Source organism: Hemibagrus wyckioides, linkage group LG23, assembly GCF_019097595.1.
Source record: "Hemibagrus wyckioides isolate EC202008001 linkage group LG23, SWU_Hwy_1.0, whole genome shotgun sequence".
NCBI classification, from domain to species: domain Eukaryota; kingdom Metazoa; phylum Chordata; class Actinopteri; order Siluriformes; family Bagridae; genus Hemibagrus; species Hemibagrus wyckioides.
Window position 1 is genome coordinate 9,376,570 of NC_080732.1, and position 20,554 is coordinate 9,397,123.

The 20,554-nt window shown below is 35.7% G+C and overlaps 1 protein-coding gene across 2 annotated transcripts in view; it reads right to left on the minus strand.

Moving 5' to 3' along the window:
• Positions 1-8,862: 8,862 nt before the first annotated feature.
• fam49bb (family with sequence similarity 49 member Bb) overlaps positions 8,863-20,554 on the minus strand; it is a 56,519-nt gene continuing 44,827 nt past the window's right edge. For both annotated transcript variants that reach the window (XM_058376890.1, XM_058376889.1), the window contains 8 exons: positions 19,769-19,874; positions 17,913-18,052; positions 14,115-14,192; positions 12,806-12,922; positions 12,615-12,694; positions 12,390-12,516; positions 12,043-12,113; positions 8,863-11,761 (listed from right to left, as the gene is read on the minus strand). In XM_058376890.1, the coding sequence (XP_058232873.1) occupies positions 11,698-11,761; positions 12,043-12,113; positions 12,390-12,516; positions 12,615-12,694; positions 12,806-12,922; positions 14,115-14,192; positions 17,913-18,052; positions 19,769-19,874 (783 nt within the window). In that variant the 3' untranslated portion in view covers positions 8,863-11,697. The remainder of the gene's footprint in view (positions 11,762-12,042; positions 12,114-12,389; positions 12,517-12,614; positions 12,695-12,805; positions 12,923-14,114; positions 14,193-17,912; positions 18,053-19,768; positions 19,875-20,554) is intronic.

A 20,554-nucleotide genomic window follows, 5' to 3' on the forward strand; every position in this document is an offset into this window, starting at 1 on the left:
ATTTAATTCATTTAATTTAATTTGATAAAGGCACAGATATTTTTATATTCTTGCTGAAAAGACAGAGTATGATCACTGACTTTAAAAACCTGCCTTAAAAAATGTGCAAGCAAAGCAAGGATAATGTGTACATTTCTCTCAGTATGTGCAATCTGTCTATACAATCATACCATGTGCTGTAAGCTTAATCTTAATGAAGGTAGTATGATATACTGATAGCTAGTAGAATTTTGAAACCCTCCAATTCAATAACATGACTGGCTTACACCATCTGTGCACCATGCTATTGTTTACAGCGTCGGTCTATATGTGACAATATGCAGGACAATGAAGTGTGTGACATGGACAAGGATACACCTAAATCTTTCATGCCACTGGTAAACTTGTAATCTTTTGGGTATCTGCTAGTTGTCGTTTTTAGTTTTCTTTAAAATGCATTGAATTTTGAATTACATTTAACATGCTAATACGTCATACTAGCTTTGTTGGCACATTAGTAAAGCAAGCTTATTGTGCTAGCTACCTGCTCTCCAGAAACACTACTGATCTCTGCTACTCCTTTCTAATCCCTATATCTCTTTGTAATGTGTTTATACACACATCTGTATATCAGAGATTTAGATAAAACCAGTGGGAACTAACTGCAGATAGGAACTGAAGTTGTGAGTAGGGAACTGAAGAAATGTAAGCCCATACACTCCATAGAATTGGTCCAAGGAATCATATGACCCAGTAATTTTGCTGCTTTACTTAACTGTTTACTTACTGCTTTACTTTACTTTACTTAATTTACATACCTAGTTCAAACTGGGATTAAAACTGAGAAAATGGTTTTGTTGATTGTCACTGTCACTGAAATTGCAGCATTTCTTTTGACTAAAGATATGCTTTACTGAGGCGTCGCTTGTATTTAGCTTATGCATAATATAGACTACGCACCGTGCACATGGCAGAACATGTCTGCTGGCTCTACAAAATAGAAAACAGTTAATTAATTTTTAAAAAATTTAAAAAAAAAACAAAAAAAAAACAACCCTATGTCTGCATGTTTTTTTAGTTTCTGAATGATCATTTTCATCATTATTAAAAGAAAATCTTCTTGGTATATCATACAGACATCAATAATCCAACAATATTTTTTCTGTGTTTCCAGTGTTTCTGGAAAAAAAAAAAACCTTCCAGTGTAAAAGATGTCTATTTCCAGCTATAAGTTTAATACTGAAACAGATAAGAATACGTCGAACACAAAATAGATGCGAATACAGAAAAAGGCATTGCATTACACCCATAGTGTACAATGGATCCTATGAAGTAGTGTCATAATAAACAGTGAATTACTTTTTTCCCAAAAGGCATTTGGAGGAGAAACTTGAAGCAAATAAATTAAGTACAGAGTATCCGATCAAAGTAGAAATAACACACAAAAAGAAAATAACATATGATTTGTGTTGCTTTATTCAATCTGAAGAGCTGGATAATGGCAAGCATAGCCAAGACTCAACCTAAGATATCGAAAAGATATTTTTAGAAGTCAGGGGTTACTGCTGTATTCATTCATTAACTCATTCTCTGGCTAAAGGTAGTTAGATTTCCAGTATTTCATAATGAAAAGTGGAAGCAACTTATCACATAAGCTGGAACATAACAACTTTTCTGTTTTCCTGTACTTGTCATTAACCTTGTCAGTTTTTTTTGAATGACAGTTCCCTTTCACACTTCCCCCTTCTCAGTGGCTCAATATCCTCTTTTCTGACAGAAACAACTTACAGGACACATGGCCAATAGTCAGAAAACCCTGATCAGGAAGGCCTGCTTGAAACTTAAACCTTTGTGGCTACGGGGAGCTACCTCCGGTACAATTTCACACAACCCACAACACAGTTCATTTCATTCATGAAATCGGACATGACTAACAATCTAAAAATGCCCAGCTCACACCCTCAGGGTACATTGCAAAGTCATCAGGGACTGTCTCAATGATTTATATAGCTATAACAGAAGAGTAACGGTCGCAGGGCCATCTGAACCGCAGTGTGATGAAATGGCACTGTTTCGCTGACTGATTAAACTTTTTTTAAACTGGAAATTGTGTGCATTGAGATTGTGAATATGAATGCAATCTAAACGGCTGTGCTCTGGAATCAGAAAGTAAAGATACTTCAAAATCTGCTTGCACAAGTTTATGAAATCCAGTTCTTAAAAAAAAGGAAAAAAATACAATAGTACTTTGTGAAGCAATAACCATACATAAATTTCCCCTAATACACTCTCAGTACCTTTGCTTGTTACTGGAATTGTAGTCTCAAGCCACATATCTTGTGCTTTTTACCTGAGAAAGTACAGGTAGTGTATCTTTAAAATTGTTTAAGGTACATAACTGGACATTAAGAGCCACTAAATAGAAAATAGATATGTATTATTAAAATATTAGTGAGTGCATAGCAGTTGTAGTGCTAAATTATTCATCAGCTGGTGCTGTATTTTCGATATTCCCACATGAATGCTTCTGAGAAATTGCTATTGAACATAATGGATAATGATCACGTTTCATGTAAACTCCTAAAAAACATGGATGCATAGAAAAAAAAAGCATGAGCTTCAGTTCTCACTCAAATTTTCCAGAGATGTTCAATTTCATATAAAAACTGGTGTTTTCACACAGCAACAGACAGCAACATTGGACTTTATTGGATATACAATGTGTGTTGTGTTGCACATACTCAGCTTGGCTTGTTAGCAATCTATGTCATACTTGTTATCAATCTAATCTGGATAACAAGTATGATGATGTTGACAGTGGAATTAGCATGCCAATTCAAACCCAAAGTATAACACATAGATGAAAGAAATTTCATGTAAAAGGCTTAATTGAATCATTCATTTATCTACAATAACTGATTTTTTCTGTTCATGAGATTCAGTGTACTCTGGGAATACTGGGTGTGAGGCAGGAAAACACCCTGAAATTAGGTCCATTTTGGGTTTTCCTTTAAATCAAAAGGTCTCAGCTCTAACTGTGGGACCTTCAACAATGTTCATGACTAATTTAATTGCTCAGCTAATCCATAGACTCTTAATGAGTTTGATCAGATGTGTTGTGTGTATGGACTGTGAATTCTACAACTGAAATATATACACAAAGTTTTTTTTACAAAAAGACACACCCATGAACATGGGAATAAATTGCAGTACAGTTGGGATGTGGCCCAATTACTTTTTGATATACCCTGGTTTGTTATCACCATTTCTGAAGGTCTATTCTGTTAAAAAATTTATACATTATAATAGCTAACTGTAGATACTGATCCAAATGTATTCTAAAAATATCACTTAAGCTCTATTCACTGTGTTCATTTCTCAGGGTGGCATCTATAATGAATGTCTATGATTAAAAACTGCTTTCAGATTGCTATAAATTAACACAGCAGAAGCCAGCTTCTAGAAGGTTTCCTTTCCTGAGAATCATTACCATGTGTTTACACGCATGCCGCTATGATCGTGGTAATGGCTCATGAATTTATTTATAGAAAACTAAACCTATATTGTGCCATATGTGAATATAAAGTGAGGATTTATATCGACTAACTGTCATTATAATAGCCAATTTAATCAGTCGGTTGGATCATGCTCTTTACTTTCATTTTTATTCATATGGGCCAAGTGAAAACATATCACCTTAATGTAAAACAAAATAAATAACTTTCATCATTCTGTTATTGCCTTAAGAGGTTAAGCTGGTTTGGATATGAATGCTGTTGAAAATGTAAACGTATAATGTTGTAAGGTGTGTTTGACAGAGATGATGAAAAGGCTTCAGAAATGCTTTTGATGTAAATTACACCCATGAGGGTTGCACCTCAGTGGCAAGCAAAGCTACAGTTTTTTACAGGCATGTTTTTGTTAATAAACAAATATTTGTTTGGTTTAAATGTATAACAATGCAAAATGCTAAATAAAAATGCAACACTTTCAGAATATATTTTATTCTGTTGATGAGACTCCTATAGACAAAAAATGTGCATGTGAATTCTTTGTTCATGAGCTGAGATTGGTGGTCTTAGAATTCAAAATGTGATGTTTACTGACCGCCTATTTAGTGCCATTGTGACCAAAGGCATTCGATAACAAGGTTCTGACAGTGCCAGGAATGTTTTTATTACAATGTGTGACCAATAGCCCACTAGTCTAAAAGCCAACAATAGGAGGATGGCAAAGGATAACAGAGATACAGGTACAAATACAACACAATAACAATGATGAAACACAAATTAAATCTGGTAATGGTCAGAAAATAATACCTCAAGCTTACTTTGGATATTGTGTCTGCTTATGGGACCATGTTAAATGCTCAAGCCCAGATCACACTGATAGATGATGTAAACAGAAATTTTCTTTGAATGCATGATCACCTTTATCATTTATCTGACATGGATAACATTATTATACAGTATAGTAGAGTATCATAGTATCAGCCAAGATTTTATTAAGATTATTTATTATTTCATACAGGCGGCTTAACATAGAACATAGAAAGCAGTTTAACAAAAAAGTACATAAATAAAAAATAAATAAATAGCAAAAGTGTTTATATATATATATATATATATATATATATATATATATATATATATATATATATATGCTGAATGCTTTAAAATATGCTGTGCATTGTTTGTTGTAGTATTCAGAGGGCTTGAGTTACATTACAGAATATTAAGCAGGATTGTTTGAGCAGTGGGCTCCACTATCTCCCTGACTGAGGCAAGACTACAGACAGGAAACCCCTGGGTAGGCATGATTGCAGCCTCCACACTTCTGCCTACTGACAATACAACGCCTCTCTGTGCCAATTAGATTACAGGCCATGGACATAACAGTTTTGATGCAGTAACAGTTTAGTTCTTACGTTCTTTCCCAGAACAAACAGTGAAAGGGGCCAGTGAGGGGTGAAATAGCCCAGCAGGCGTAAACTCTCTGGATCATTGCCAACAGGCACTTTTGGTTGACTATTGAAACAAAGAGTGGTGAGTTTTTACACCTCAGCTAAATTGGAGTGGCATATATCAGCACACACTTGTATTAGAAAGCTGGCAGACAGTTTTGTGATGACAGTTGGTGTGAAGGAACACTGCAAGGTCATGCATAGTTGGACAAAAGCTTGTTCAGCTGAATGAGGCTGAAGGTGATCATTCTTTCCAAACCCATGCAGGAAATTCTGCATGTAAACACAAGATCAGGTAAGATCGGATGAGTGATAAAAGAGGTTTGAAGATTTGAGGAGTAAGAAACAATCTGTCAATCTCTATAAAAACTAGACCAGTATACAACAAACATAAGACATTTGCTGATGCAGTTCGTGGGATCAAAAGTCTGTGTCCCCGCCATCATTACCTGATGTAACTTCCCAATCAAACTGGGAAAATGGCCTCATGAAATATTGTCACATATATTTTTTAAAACTAAGAGCAATCATTTGAATAGAAGAGGGGCTGGAATGCAAAAAAAAAAAAAGGCATTTACTCTCTGGTAGTGGTAAATTTTGCATCCACCTCCTCAAATTTCGCTTTGTGCCAAGTTCATCTAGGTGAACTTTAACCCTCCAATCTTGGAAGCATGGACCAGCAGAAAACAAGAGCCTGAGGCCGGAGTTGCATCTTTCTGGAAGAGTCAACATGGAGGAACTGCTTATTGTTACGATTTCATGCTTTTGCTGCTCCTTAGTCAACATGTCTCTCATCACTTAAAATGACCAGCTAACTACCTGGTTAAGGATAGCTGTTTAAAGAATCCCTACAGGAAACTAACAATCACATAATCAATGTGTCATATTATTTAAAAAACATTATTGCACTGTTTTTTGCATCTTCAAATATTTGCCTTTTGTCAGATTATAATACACTGGCCTTTGCGATTTTAAGCAGGATAACATTAAAATCTCTGATGGCACAAATTTGAGTCATTTTACTATTTTTTCCATTTTTAATTTCATTTTTTAATTTGTAAAAAATTTACATTTCTATCTCAGTCTCTAGAACCTCCTGCAATGCCAGTACGGCCCCCTAGCAGTTCATGTACGCCTGATTGGAAAACCCTGCATTACAGTAAAACGTTCTTAGAGGAGGCCATGCCAATTAGAGGAATTCATTAGAGGAAGTGTATCGGTTGTATGGTGTTTTAGGGGGTTGGGGGACTCAAGAAATACGTTGTCATTCTTAGAAGAGAAAACCCTGGAGAGGTGGGGTTGCAATCTAGTCAGGAGGTTGTGGTTTGGCTGTCAAGCTCAATTCTTATCCTGTAACCAACTCTCTCTGTCTCACTGTAAAAAAAAAAAATTACAGCTACCGTTTGACTCTATTGATTGCACATGTGACACTTCTGGGTCTTTCTTGGAAGAGTCTGTTATTAAGTAATAAGACAGTTTTATATCAGTATTCATTGGACTCATCAAGTCTTATTTTGTGGTTGTAGTATTTGGAACAAATTTTTGGCTTTGGTGCCCAAACACAATTTGTGAGTGTAAATAGAGGTGAAAGATGGTGGTATATATCATATACAACCCAGCTATCTATTTTTGAGTATTTGAGAATACAGCCTAACGATGTCAACTAACTAACTATTGCTAATGTTGGCAATACTTGCAGCTTATATAAACGTCCCAGTTCCCTTTATGTGATTGTCATTTATTTGCTGCTATAATAACTTCCACTCTTCTGTGAAGGCTTTCCCTTAGACTTTGGAGGATTTGTGCTCATTCAGCTTCCAGACCATTAGTGCAGGTCATGCAGTGATGTCTGGTGAGGAGGTCTGGAGTGTGTTCATGCCAAAGATGTTCATTGGGGTAGAGGTCCGTGCTCTGTCCAGGTTAGATGAGTTTTTCCACGCTAATCATGACAATATACATCACTTTTTGCACAGAAGCACTATAATGCTGGAAGATGTTTGGGCCTCTTAGCTCCAGTAGGTCATTTTGACATTCAGCAGTTTAGCGAGGGCCCAATTGTGGGTGTGATGGACAGGTGATCACTTACCTTTGGTCATATTAGGTATGTGTTTTTTGTGGGAGAATTTAAAAATTGTAAGGACACGAGTGTGAGTGTTGTGTGAGTGTAAATTGCACTAAGGACCACATGCTGACTGAGCGACACTTTGTGAGGGGCCCAGGCTCCCACCACATCCTCCACAACCCTCGCTGTCTCTTCTCACTTTCACCCTGAGAACCTTCCAACACACCATGACCTGGGAAGGAGTGCTCTCATTAACTGCCAAGAGGAAGTGAGCACTATGTTTGAGCATCACATTTCAAACCTCAGTTATATAAAATCCTATACAACATGTCTTTAAGACTTGATTTTTGTAATATAACTAATATACCACTATTAAACTAATTTAATACAAAAAACTAATACAGTTAATACTAAATCAATTAATGTATAAAATATATTCAGAAAAAACATACTTTAAATAACCTACTGAATAGCAATAAGATGACGCAGGTAGATGAAGCACTGAAATGGTTCAGGTGTGGACAAATTAGTAGCAGATTTCCTGGCCTTGCTATTTTTCAGTGGAAATGTTTAAATTTAAGTTTAAAACTTATCTCTATTATTTTTTGCAAAAATAAATGCTTTTAAAGAGTTGTGACACATGCTGTATCTGCTGCACTTCACACATGGGCAACAAGTTTTATCAATAGGCTTTAATGCACACAGATGAGAGTCAATCTTTTCTGAATTGGAACACAAAGACATCACATAAACCTGATCAGAGGTCAATAGTAAGTCATTTACCACTTTAACCAGCGCTGTGTCTGGGCAATGATGAGGCCTAAGTTGTAGGTAGGAGCATAATTGCTGTGCTACAACCTTTTCTAGGATATTAGATATAAACAAAAGGTTTGATATTGGGCTAGTTGGACAGCTGACAGAGGTCAAGGTCGGTTTTTTTAATCAGAGGTTTAATAAATGCTAGTTTAAAAGATTTTGATTATTTATAGAAGAGGGTCTGTTGCTGCTGTTTGTAGTATCTGTTTGTAAAAAAATGTATAGGTAAGCGATCTACTATACAAGTTGATTTAGATGAGGAAATTAGTGAAAGTAAGAGAGTTTGGTCTCTCATGGAATAAAATATGGAATAAAATATTCTAATCAATCATCGGATATAGTTATACTGTTTTCTACAGGGATAGTTATCAAATGGTCTAGATTTAAATTTAATTTGAAATTTACTGCATAATATTTTCAGTTTTGTCATTGAAAATAATGAAGTCATTGCTACTCATATTGATGGTGTGTTTGATTCTGTGGTGGTAGTTTTCTAATTTTGTTATAGTATTAAATAAGAATAGTTATTTTTTATAGTTATGTTCTATTAGGGTGGAGTGATACGTTGATCTAGCAGCACTAGGAGATTTTTTTAATATAGATTTTTTTTTTTCAAAGGGCAGTGCCTTCATTTGCTTCAATTCAAATTGTGTATGTGGCCAATAAAAATTAATTTGTAGCAAGTGCAGAAATTTGATGAACAATATTTTTTACATAGAGCAACATTTTCATTTCAATGAATTGGTCTACAATTATAAGAATCTCCCATTGAGACATTTGCAGAATTTACAGAAATCTGTTACAAGGAGCTTCTCAAGTAACATTTCTGACCAAGCAGAAACCAGGAGTAAACAGTTAAGCTACAGATAAACTTTCACGCATGTACCAAAGGGTCGATGGAGTGTCTTTTGGAGGCTTGTATATTAACATTCAAGCGCATATAAACTCATATCTAGGAATGCAATTTGGCACTGCAGAGCACTTTGTCTTAAAATGTCTTTGACATAGCACTTCTCTTTTGGCTCATCCAAAGAATGACAAATTTTGAGAAAAATAACAGCATTTTTATTTACTTATTTCTGCAACAATAAAAGTTAACCGCCTCTAACATTTTATTGTAAGGATTTCTTGTCTTCCTTATGGCCTTGCACTGAGAGTGAAAAATAATTGCATTTCTCAGCACTTGGCATTCCCAAAGATCTCCCAAAGCTCTGAGTACACATAGGTCAACTTTTACAAAAAGAGGAATATCAGTTTCTGGTGGTAAAGTCTAATCTGGTTGCATAAAAGATTTAATAGTATTCTGCAGCATGTCTTTTTTATTTGCATCTTACATTTTAAAATTGAAATACAATTCAGCACCAGTTCTCCAATTTGTAACACTATAAAATGTGGAAAAGTCCAGGAGTTGGTGTGGTTGAGGATGTACAGCAAAATATTCAGTTCTCACCTGTAAGCTAGCTCCATAGCTATGGATGAGGCAGGCAATGGGTAAATATTTAAACCAAAACAAACAAACAAAAAAGGTTTTGAGGATTTAGTTGCATATTTGAAAGAAATTCCTGTATGATCACTGGCTACAGTTGGGGAAATGGATAAATGTAGCAGGTTTAATTTTTCTTATTTTTCACTGGTGTGGATTACATTCAGTCGTTCTCACTTAATAAACTCCCTTTAAAAACCTTTGAATAAACATTTGTTACATTTGCGCTAGTCTCTTAAGATAAGGGAATGAATCATCAGAATACAGGAAATTATGAGGAGACAGAGGCCAGCTCAATACCACACCCTTTTCTGTTTAATGTATTCTGAAGCCACTGCAGAGGATGATGAACCAAGCCAACACAAGACACCACATCCCCCCCACTCCCCTCTTCTTTCTTTCAGTCTTAACAAAGTAATGCAGCAATGCTGCAGTGATTTTGATCACACCTACTGATATTCCTGCACTCTACATTCTCCATATAACCCCACCTAGAATTTCCTATTTCATTATCAGCTATCCCTCGGTCAATATCTCTCCCGTCATCTATTCCCTTTTCCCAGGTATTCCTGCTCAAAATGCTGCTGTAACATTAGAAAGACTCTTTAAATCCCGATTTCAGGTGCATCTCATGTATCAAACGTTCATTTTCCACAAGTTTACAAATTATCAACAGTAATAGCAGTAACGGGGGTGAGAGATCAGTGACTGTGTAAAAAGGCACAAAAACATTTAGCAAGATTAGTAAGTAAGTAAGTAAGAAAGGTTGGACAGAAATATTAAGACTGTGCCTTATGGATACAGTGGAAAGCTGTACAAAACAGCATAGATACACAGGGGAAATTAAACCTATTTGTTTTTTGTTTTGTTTTGTTTTTTTTTTTTTAGGAAAAATGTCACTTTATTCACAAAACCTCAAAATGATTGCCATTACTTTGCAAACACACATGGAGTCATCTGCAAAATATATATGAAATAAAATATGTCTGGGAAAAGGTTGTTAATTCCCCCTCTGTATTCAGACTTTTGGAATACTCTGTAGATAGATAGATAGATAGATAGATAGATAGATAGATAGATAGATAGATAGATAGATAGATAGATAGATAGATAGATAGATAGATAGATAGATAGATAGATAGATAGATAGATAGATAGATAGATAGATAGATAGATAGATAGATAGGGTTAGCTTTAAGATGGATACAACTGTCTGCACCATATGCATACACATGAAGGATTTTAAGAGAAATAAATAAATAGAGCTTGATTTTCAATACTAGTCTGATGTCTTTCATGGTAATCAATTACATGCATTTTTAAAAACGGTCATTATTGTACACCAAACAATGTGCATTGCAATGAAACAAACAATAATCTGGCTATTCTTTAGAAAATATGTGAAAATATTCATTCAAGTTCATTTAAAGTACATTCATTTTCGAAATCACACACAATAAACCATTAAAGAAAATAATGTTTGTGAATAAATACCAAATATGTTGTTTTAGTTTGGTACAAATTAATGTCAAGTTGAAGTAAAAAAAAAAAATGACCAACCCAGGCCCAAACAAAAAAAAAAAAAAATTAAAAATCTCTAGATAAAACCAATTGTTACAAAAATGAAAGCATCTTTTAATAGTTTTTTTAACAGCACATTTCGTGTAATCATACATCAAAAACTCACTTTTAATCCACCAGAACTATTGAAGCTAGAAGAAGGAAAAAAAAAAAATCACAGCTATGAAAAACATAAATCAAAACCTATAAAAAAATATAAAATTTGAACATTACTACCATCTGAAGACCTCAGTTTTGACTAGTACCATTTTAACAGCAAAACATAATTTAAATTCACTTTTTGGAACTTGTACACAACCAAGCAGTCAGACAATTTAGAAACACTAGTTGTTGTTGTTTTTTTTGTTTTTTTTCTTCTTCTTTAAATACAACATTATCATGCAGAGGACATGATATTAAATATTAATTCAAACAAAATAAAATATATATTTATATTTCTCTCTCAATATACTGTATTTTTTTTCAAGTCAAAAACACTCTCCCTCCCTTTTATAGGAAAACAAACAAAACTAACCTAATAATCTCAAAAATAATATATTTTTCTATAATGTAGCTGCCATCATTATTATGGCTGTACGTGTTAAAACCAAGATCTTGACAAAAAGTGATTTGGCACAAAAAGAAAACAGAAATGCCAATAGCATGCACTTTATAAAAGAGTTAAGAGTTGTACTGGTATGTCTGATTTTGACTTTAGGAAAAAAAAAAGGGGGGGGGGAGGAAAAAACATTCTGTGCATTGCTGTTGCTTGGGAGGGAGTGTGTCCCCTGAACACTTGTGTGAGGCCAGTGGTGTGTAACCCCAAGCTGCTGCTTACTGCAACATGCTTTTAATGGTCTTAGCAGTTGATTCGTCATTCAGATGCTTTGTTGTGTACCTGCACAGAAAAAAAAAATTCTACTGTTCATTTTAACATAAGAACTAAATTCAACTACTCATGTTTTTGTTGCTGATCTGTATTTATTTATATTACAGTGCACTAAAGAACTAATGAGCCGCTTCATAAAAATGAGATAAACATTGCACACAACAATGCAGCTTGTCCATACACACACACACACACACACAAAAGCATACAAACACATGTTGACCATGCTGACATTTGTGACTACATTTTTTAGGGTTTTTATTGCAGAGGATATCTTCTATTTTTCTTACCTGAGGGCATTTAATAAGCCTTCCACACTGTTTGGGGGCTGCTCTTTGAGAACTTTAATGCATCCTTTCATCTGTTTAGTGACACAAAGTGCAGAAAGTTTACAAAGATTGTACTCACACTATGACAGACCACTGAGGCAGGTTTGATATGCACTTGATTTCTGGCTGATTTGATTATCAAGGTTCAACATGTATAACTGGATATTTTAATGTTTTGATGTCCCAGCAGTATGGATATTATATACTTGTGATTTTCCACTTGTTATACAATCTTAACTATTAACTTAAACCAGTCTGACATCAGCACACATGCAAGAAGAATCTGTGTATAGTTAAAGTTTACTCACGTCTATCTTGGAGGACTTGGCGAAAGCACCTACAGGATGTACATAGTCATAGAGGATGATGACGCCCACCATGACACGCAAGCAGAAGGACACAGTGGCCTCACTGCTGAAACGGCTACGATATTCACTGCAAAGTGTCAAAGTATCTGCGTAAAATGCTTTTGAACATTTTCAAAACCAGTCATAATTTACATTATTTCAAATTAGGGAGGAAGAGCAACTCACGGTGTCTCTAGCATGACTTTACACACACTTGCCATAGTGCTCAACACATCCGTCGTGTTCTCAATAGGCAAGTTCTTGTTCTGTAGGAAAAGACATTTTCTTTCTCTATCATTTTGTCCTTCCCATATCTTATTGACAGGGTAATTGGGGCTGTGTTGCTAATTTTAACTGGGAAGACTGTCATCTCTTACCTCAGATACAAACTTTGTCGTGCCATCACTCAAAGTCTTTAGCATGGGTGTGGCATCTGCATAAAATAGAGATATTCTATTGGCTAGCTCGTTGTTGACCTCGTTTTCTCCTTCTGCCTGCAAAGAAATACATAATTCTTCTCATATTTATTTACAGAAGAAGATGGTCAGGAAGAAAAAGGACAGAAACTGAATCTTTGAACAGCTGACCCTTTTATATCCAAAATATAAACAGAACAATGAATATAGATATATAAAAACAAGGGTTACCAGTGTGGCAAATCTCATGGTTGCTAAACACTCCTGCTGCAAATTATAATTAAACACCTACCTGTAATATTCAGATACTGAAGCAGCATATTAGAACAAAACGTTCGGGACAGCGTGCCTCCAGGAGTAAGGCTTCTAATGCATCATTCATAATACAGCACATTAAAAATGAACTCCATTTTTTATATTATGTTATTAATTATGTAAATGAGCTGTGCTAGTCAAATGAGAGGCTGATAAAGTGTTGTGATGATTATGCACATAGTGAGATGGTCAGCACTGCTTGACCTCTGCCAGAACTGAATGTTCTAAAAACAGTTGTGATGTTTAATCCATACTTAATTACAGACTCGCTGATGGTTTAATGTATTCTATCCATAGCTATTATTGCATGACTTAAAAAAAAAAAGGCTGCTGAGTGGCAGCCAAAAATTCGTTTTGGTTCCTCACTGTAATTTTGTTCAATTTCATGAATGGCTGAATTCACAGTAGAATAAATTACATACACCTGCAAATTCTGGTAGGGCCAAACCCAAAACATGTCCCAATTTAACACTGGTTTAGTACCCGCTCGTGGCTTAAGGCTAGTGAGCTGAGTTACTGTACTGGGGCTCTAGGGAGCAGCCATGGCTGAGGGGTCACTGAGCTCAGCAGAGAGGAATGAGAGGGGATTACCAGCTACACTCCTCTGGGATCAGCATGAGGAGGGTCTCAGGGGTGAACATTAGGCAGATCTCATTTCAGATTTAAGGTCCCATGAGAAATGTGTCTCAAGGGTACAGTATGTACAGTAGTTCAGGTGCATGAGTGCAACTCCTCAGTGCAAACACCCCAACCTTTTCTGGCCGATGGAGGCGGCCGTTACTCAGTCTCAGTGGTCCCCAAAGGGGTGTTTTGGACCTGTGTCAGTATGGCAGCATTTATACAGATACAAAGTGAAACATGGATTAAGTAGTATAATAGGAAGAAGAAAATGGGATTAGGACACAATATAATATACAAGCAGATAGACCTCACTTAGTGTTCTCTAGGTACTTACTGGGACGTTATTAATTCTCATGCGGTTCAGAGTCCTCCTGTAGTAACTGAAGTCATTCTGGATGGCAGGATTTGTCATCTTAGGGGGATATTAAGACAAAAAGATAAATAATCAAATGACATTCATGTGAATTAAGCTGTTTGTGTGTGGCATTGCTGCATCTACCTTTAGCACAGAGTCAGTTATTTTGCATGGCCTTCTAAGACAGGGCAATTTGACAAATGCAGAAAAAATCTATTTGAAATGCAAGGTACAGTGAAAGGATTAAACGGATTATGACTGGCCAAAATGACCCTGTTTTTTGCAGCATTTGGCTTGTTTTATCTCTAACTGCTCTCATTAGCTGTTACTAAGCAGAGGTTAGGTACAGTAGACATGATGCCAGTGTATGAGAGTATGCAGTGTAGGATTATATAATTATATATCATTATATAACCTTCTATATTTATATTCGTCATTCCATTCATACCACATCATGGTACCACATACAGACGAAACACTTTAATCACTGTTTCTATATTTTATTCTGCTACTGCAATCTTTCCCCTCATAGTTTCCCTAGATGCCATATATGTTCTATTTATTTTTTTTATTATATCTTATTTGTATTTTATTATTTTTTTTGTATCTTATTTTCATTCTTTTACATTAGAGTTATTTGGCTATTATTAGAGTTATTTCTTTTATTGTTTTGTTTTATCAAGGACAGTCATAAAAACATACTGTATATAATTGTGTATGTGAGAAATAAAATATGAATTGGAAAAGGAACAGATTTATAACAACATCCATGATGGTTTCTGAGATCTGAGCTCAGTGGGAGGTGAAAAGTCAGACACATACAGGAAATCATAATTAATGTCATAATTCATAATAATAGTTAGTTTACCAAAAAGGACAATGAGACTTAGTTTTCAAAAAAATATGTAAAATTCCAAAGGATGAAACAATTGTAAGGAACCACAGTCTTTATCCTCACCTGATAATGCCTTTGGTGTAGCATATCATTTTTCCACCCTCAACAAAATGGAACAGATGCTTTGGCTAACTTGTGGTTAGTCTTGTGTGATTTAAATGTTCTAAATAAGCCTATGTAGAAGCTGTTTTTTCAGGGGTGTGGTCTGTTACTGTGTTGGCTGTGGTCTGTTACTGTGTTAGATGGTTTATTCTAGCCCTTTCTAGTGTGCTGAATTACACTGGCAGGCTAAATTAGGTCACAGTACCAAGCTGATGCACCAAGGAGGGGAAGGATGGATGGCATGCCACCTTCCACCCCCTACCTGTCTGCTTTTAGCACCCCCATCTGGGGGAATCTTTAATTGGGCCATCTCATCCCACTGCCTTGGGGTGTGTGTGTGTGTTCTAGCATGGAGGGAGTGAGAGAGAGTGGGAGAAAATATCTTTGGGACAAACAAGGCTCAGGCTAGACAGAAGTGGATCTGATTGCTTGTGACATATGAGGTCAGCTTCTGTGGCCACATTAGCTAAAATACATGGCAACCCTTTAAAGTTGTAGCAGAGTCTCAAACACAGACATGCAGGTCGACTGGAGTGGAAGGATGTGCATAAACTAACTGACGTGACATACAATACTGATAAAGGGCACAGGGGAATATATATATTAACTCAAAGTGATGGGGCTTTACTGAAGTCTTTACTGTGCAGTTCAAGCATGTTTTTCGCAGAGGTTTATAGGGAGTGAAAAATACTGTAGGTGTTGCCAAAAATAATGATGGCCACAATGCGCCAATGGGAAAATAAATGTGTCACTTGCCACTTTAATCCAACTGTAGATCCTTTGGGTATTGAGCAGGTGCACTACTACAAACATTCTTCTCATTAGCTAAGTGTTAATCGTATTATCCTGCAATTACTGTGACATCGAAGCATGTTAAGCTAATAAGCCTGCTCATTAACCAGCATGTGAGGAGAAACTGTCCTCTATTGTGACTCAAGTGCTAAGAGCTTTACATTTCCAATAAATGGTTTGCCAAAAACATTCAATTTGCTAAGTTAAGAATAAAAGACTATGGGGAGTACTGTCAAATAATCAGTGTTGGGGTGGAGTGAAGTGGACTTAATGCAAGGCAGAGTTACTGTAACCACCCCAATGTCAACTATTGGGGTCAACAACCAAGTAAGACAAGATTAATAATACTGTAATAAGTAATAAGACAAAAATACAAATGTGTAGCTTGTCATGTTACAGAGAAACCAGAAAGTGCAAACTCCACTGTCAGAAAACATGTTGAACTTTACAAAGAGTCGGCACCCACAATTCCATTCATAAATGCTTAATAAACATCTTATAGACAACTACATTATATCATCATATGTTTGGTTTTCCTTGTAATTTTTTTTTAAGTCCATTTATTATTAGTTTGAGATTATGTGGAGCACTATATACGTCTGTGAATATGTTGCTACTACAGACACAATAACATAAGAATAAGTACATTAGCTGTTCCTGAATGGCACAACAGATAAATGTTCAGCTTTGATGCCACAGCCATCTGTGACTTGGAGAGGAATCAAGAATCAAGCAATTGATAGTGATGTTATCCTGAATAAAAAAAAAAAACACAATGAGAAAGTCGATACCCAGTGAGCTTTCATTGTGAAATTCTATGGTACGTCTACGTGCTGTTTGTACCAATAATCTAAGAGATTAGAGATGCACAAATCAAACATGCACTCAATTTGTTCATGCAAGGAATGGCATACTGATATACCAGATCTATTTAGAGCATTTTGATGATCTGAAGACATACAGCCTTTTCATCTGTAATCAACAAAGTTACAGTCTCCAGAAACGTTCTTTTGATACTTAAGTGTTCTTGTCTTTGTTGTAAAAGTGTTTTACTCAACTGTAGTGTTTTACATTAAACTTCCCCACAACACAAATGACCTTAATTAGTAGTAAGTTTTTTTCAGCCAGGATGAAGGCTAATGTATGAACAGAATCCATTACATTACTGGAAAAGATAAAGATGTCTTCATGACTATTTATCCTTTAGAGGCATTTAATATAAAATATTAACATGGTGACAGCAGGTAAAAACAATTAAAAATTAAAGTGAATGAGAAATGAAGGAGCTGGCCATTCATGCTCAGAGTAAAAATCTTTGTCATGTGAATGGCACAGTTCTAAAAACAGGAATTTATAAGCCAATAATTAATAATAAAGAAATTATTATTATTATTATTATTATTATTATTTCTATAGACTGTCAAAGAATGCTTTAATAAATCCTTATGTTCTAGGCTATAATAGCCTACGCAAAAAAGCCCCATCATTGGAAACCATTCAACAAATATTTATAAATTTATCATTCAAACAAACCCTAACGACACTATCCACTGTTAAATCTAAAATTATAAAACAGGAGTAGCTAAAAATGAACACACAACAAATGAGAAACAAATAAAAATGAAGCAGAGGCTGTTACCATCCTGAACTATATTATTTTCATAAAACCCTAAAGTCAGTGTGCAATTCTGTTTATACCACAACAATATATCAACAGTTATAATGCTTAATTTATTAAAGAATGTTAATGTTATGGAACGGCCATAACACTACTTATCTCCTTTTATCGCTTACATTATAGCAGCTATAAACTGCTGTGAAGAGCCAGTACTGCAGATTGTAAAATTAATTACCTGCTGTTTTATAAAATTAATCAACACCTTCTGACCAATCACAATCCAGAATTCAACAGCACTGTGGTATAAATGATTATACTTCATCGGTCTCTGTGTGTACTGTGTGTAGTGTGTTTGAGGTATGTGAACCACCTTCAGTTCATCAAAGCGGAGTGTGAAATGCAGGATCTCAGCAAACTGCTTGGCAAGGGCCTGCTCACGCTCCAGGTGCTGTGTGGCATCACTGTACGTCTCGTTGGTCAGGGCTCTTAACAAACTGTGCAGTGCTGCTTCTGCAGGGTCAAAGGATAAGGTTTACAGACATTTATAGTTTACATATTTTTTTCTCTAAAAGAGATGCAGTCTTCATGTCTTGAAATACATCATATAAAAGCTGATCTAATTTAGCATGCATTCCACAGTGATATTCTATATATCTTTATACCTAAGTGAAGATTTCACTGCATCTTTTATAATACCAGATTGCTCCAATATTTCTTCATCATGATTTAACCTATTTTTAAATATGTTACTAATAAAATCTGAAATCATTTTATCCATCCATTGGCACAAGCTTCTATCAAGAAATAAACACAGAGGCATGATTGTGTTTAAATCTTACATGAGCCTTACTTCACGAGGTCTTGTTGTTCAGTGTTGCACTAGACGACTAAAACCCTTAAGTGAGCAACAAGCTGAGCTTAGCCTATATCTTCAGTTCTTATTGCCTACCTTTATCCACAGCGTAAACACAGTGTGTGCTTCAGTAAATGCATTACATAACACAACCTGACTTAAATTATAGCTACATTGTCAAAGTCAGGCTTGCTGATTCATTCAGCTTCAGCTGCATCTTTAATCCACACTGGCCTTGGAACATTACAATAAAAATAAAAAAAATTAACTATATGGGCATAACATTTTTGAGCTTTTAAAAGTCAAACACATCATGTAAAATGAGTCTTTAAAAACAATTAAGGGTTTAGGATCTAGAATTAATCTTGGTGAATACACAGCTCCAAAATTTTGACACACAACGACACAATGACAACACACAACAGTGGTCAAAACAGAGCTAAGACACAGAGAGTCTAGCACCATTGCACAGGGGGATGCTGGGGATGGGGAAGTGGGGGGACGTCACTTTATATCAGATCAGTTCAGCCCAGAGCAATGTGGGAGATTGCAGTGAGGGGAAGAACAGCGTGAAGCGGCATGTCATCTGATCATGCTATGGTATACCTTAAAGTTAAGCCTAATGCACTTTCTGAAGCAACATGTGAGAAATGCATCAATTTTATTAACCATTTTATTTAGCAAGATTATGTATTATGTAGTTTGTTTAAAAAAAAAAAAAGCTTTTAATAAAATAATCAACCCTGACAGGCCAAGCCAATTTGGACCTCAGTGTTTGCATCTGCCAATTTGCCATGAGACAGTAAATGGGGCTAGTGACCTGATTAGTGAGTTCAAGTTGTAATGGCGGGTAAGACTGACCTACTTCACTGGGTTACATCTCACATGGAGGGTAAGGCTGTGGATTACAGTGGATTATAGTGTCAAGGGCAGATTTCAAGGCGAGACCCTGCCTGGAGTCTTGTCATGTTTCTTTTGCATGTTTCTTTCCAATTATGCTAATGTTAATGGTCCAAATAACAGTAAAGGGTCAGGAGGCTGCTCATGGCTTTACTGCTCGTCTTCATCTTTTTGTTTGGTAACCAACAAAATTATAGCCTCCATCCATCACTTGGGATTGTATTTAAGATAAAGGGGTATACATTTTCATGAGGAAATATAAGTGTATACATTTCCAAAGAATTTCTGTTAGACACTGATAGGAACATTTTCTATGAAAGTCACAGTTACAAAAGAATTGTGAATGTCTTATAACATTATATGAACTTATTCAGGTAGCCTTATACAGTATAAACTCCTGTTCTGCTCTAAATCACTGGCAGGGTCATGCAAAGCAGAGCTTGGTCCTGCAGCCACAGATTTAACAGCGTTACCTAATCTCTGAGAGAACTCATAGAACTTTTTGAGTTTGCCCACAAGTGGCACGACCGCAGCCCAAGCCTGGTCCTGCAACGCCTCGTCATTAGGGTTCTGGATTGCCTGAAAAAATAAATAAATAATACCAGAGTGACATTCATAATTGGACCTGAAAACACAAGATACAGCTTATCAGAAGCAGAGCTGAAAGATGGTACATCAATATGAAAATGTACACAAGCTTTATATTACACCTTTTTTATTTTATTTTAAGTCATAAATGTCATTAGTGTTTTTTTTCTTCCCTTTGAATTTTCTTCTAATTATTTGTTGATAAACAGGGTGTGCAACTTGTTAACTATAATTAATGGTTTTTCCAATAAAGAAGAATGCAGTGTGAATTAAAAGAGAAAATAAAAAGGAGCATTCATCTCCATTCACCAGTAGCCATGGCAAAGCTGGCGTGCTCTGGCAACAGAGTTGGTATAGCAACAGTCACTGTGGCAACATGATCATCAGTCACATTGACGCTCTTTCTGAATAACTCAAAGGCATGATCAATTGAGAACCTGAATAACACTACATGGGATGCCTGATCGTTTGGAGCTTTTCCAGTGAGTGTGTGTGTGTGTGTGTGTGTCTGCACACTTCAAATATAAATATAACAAAACCCCATGTACTCAGTAACATTGTTGTTGTATACATAAAGCCAAGCTTCACATTCAGTGCACATGCATAGAGATGTAGATGTGTGTAGTTAGATTTCTATTCATATGTTCCACAGCTATTTATATTTTTAGACA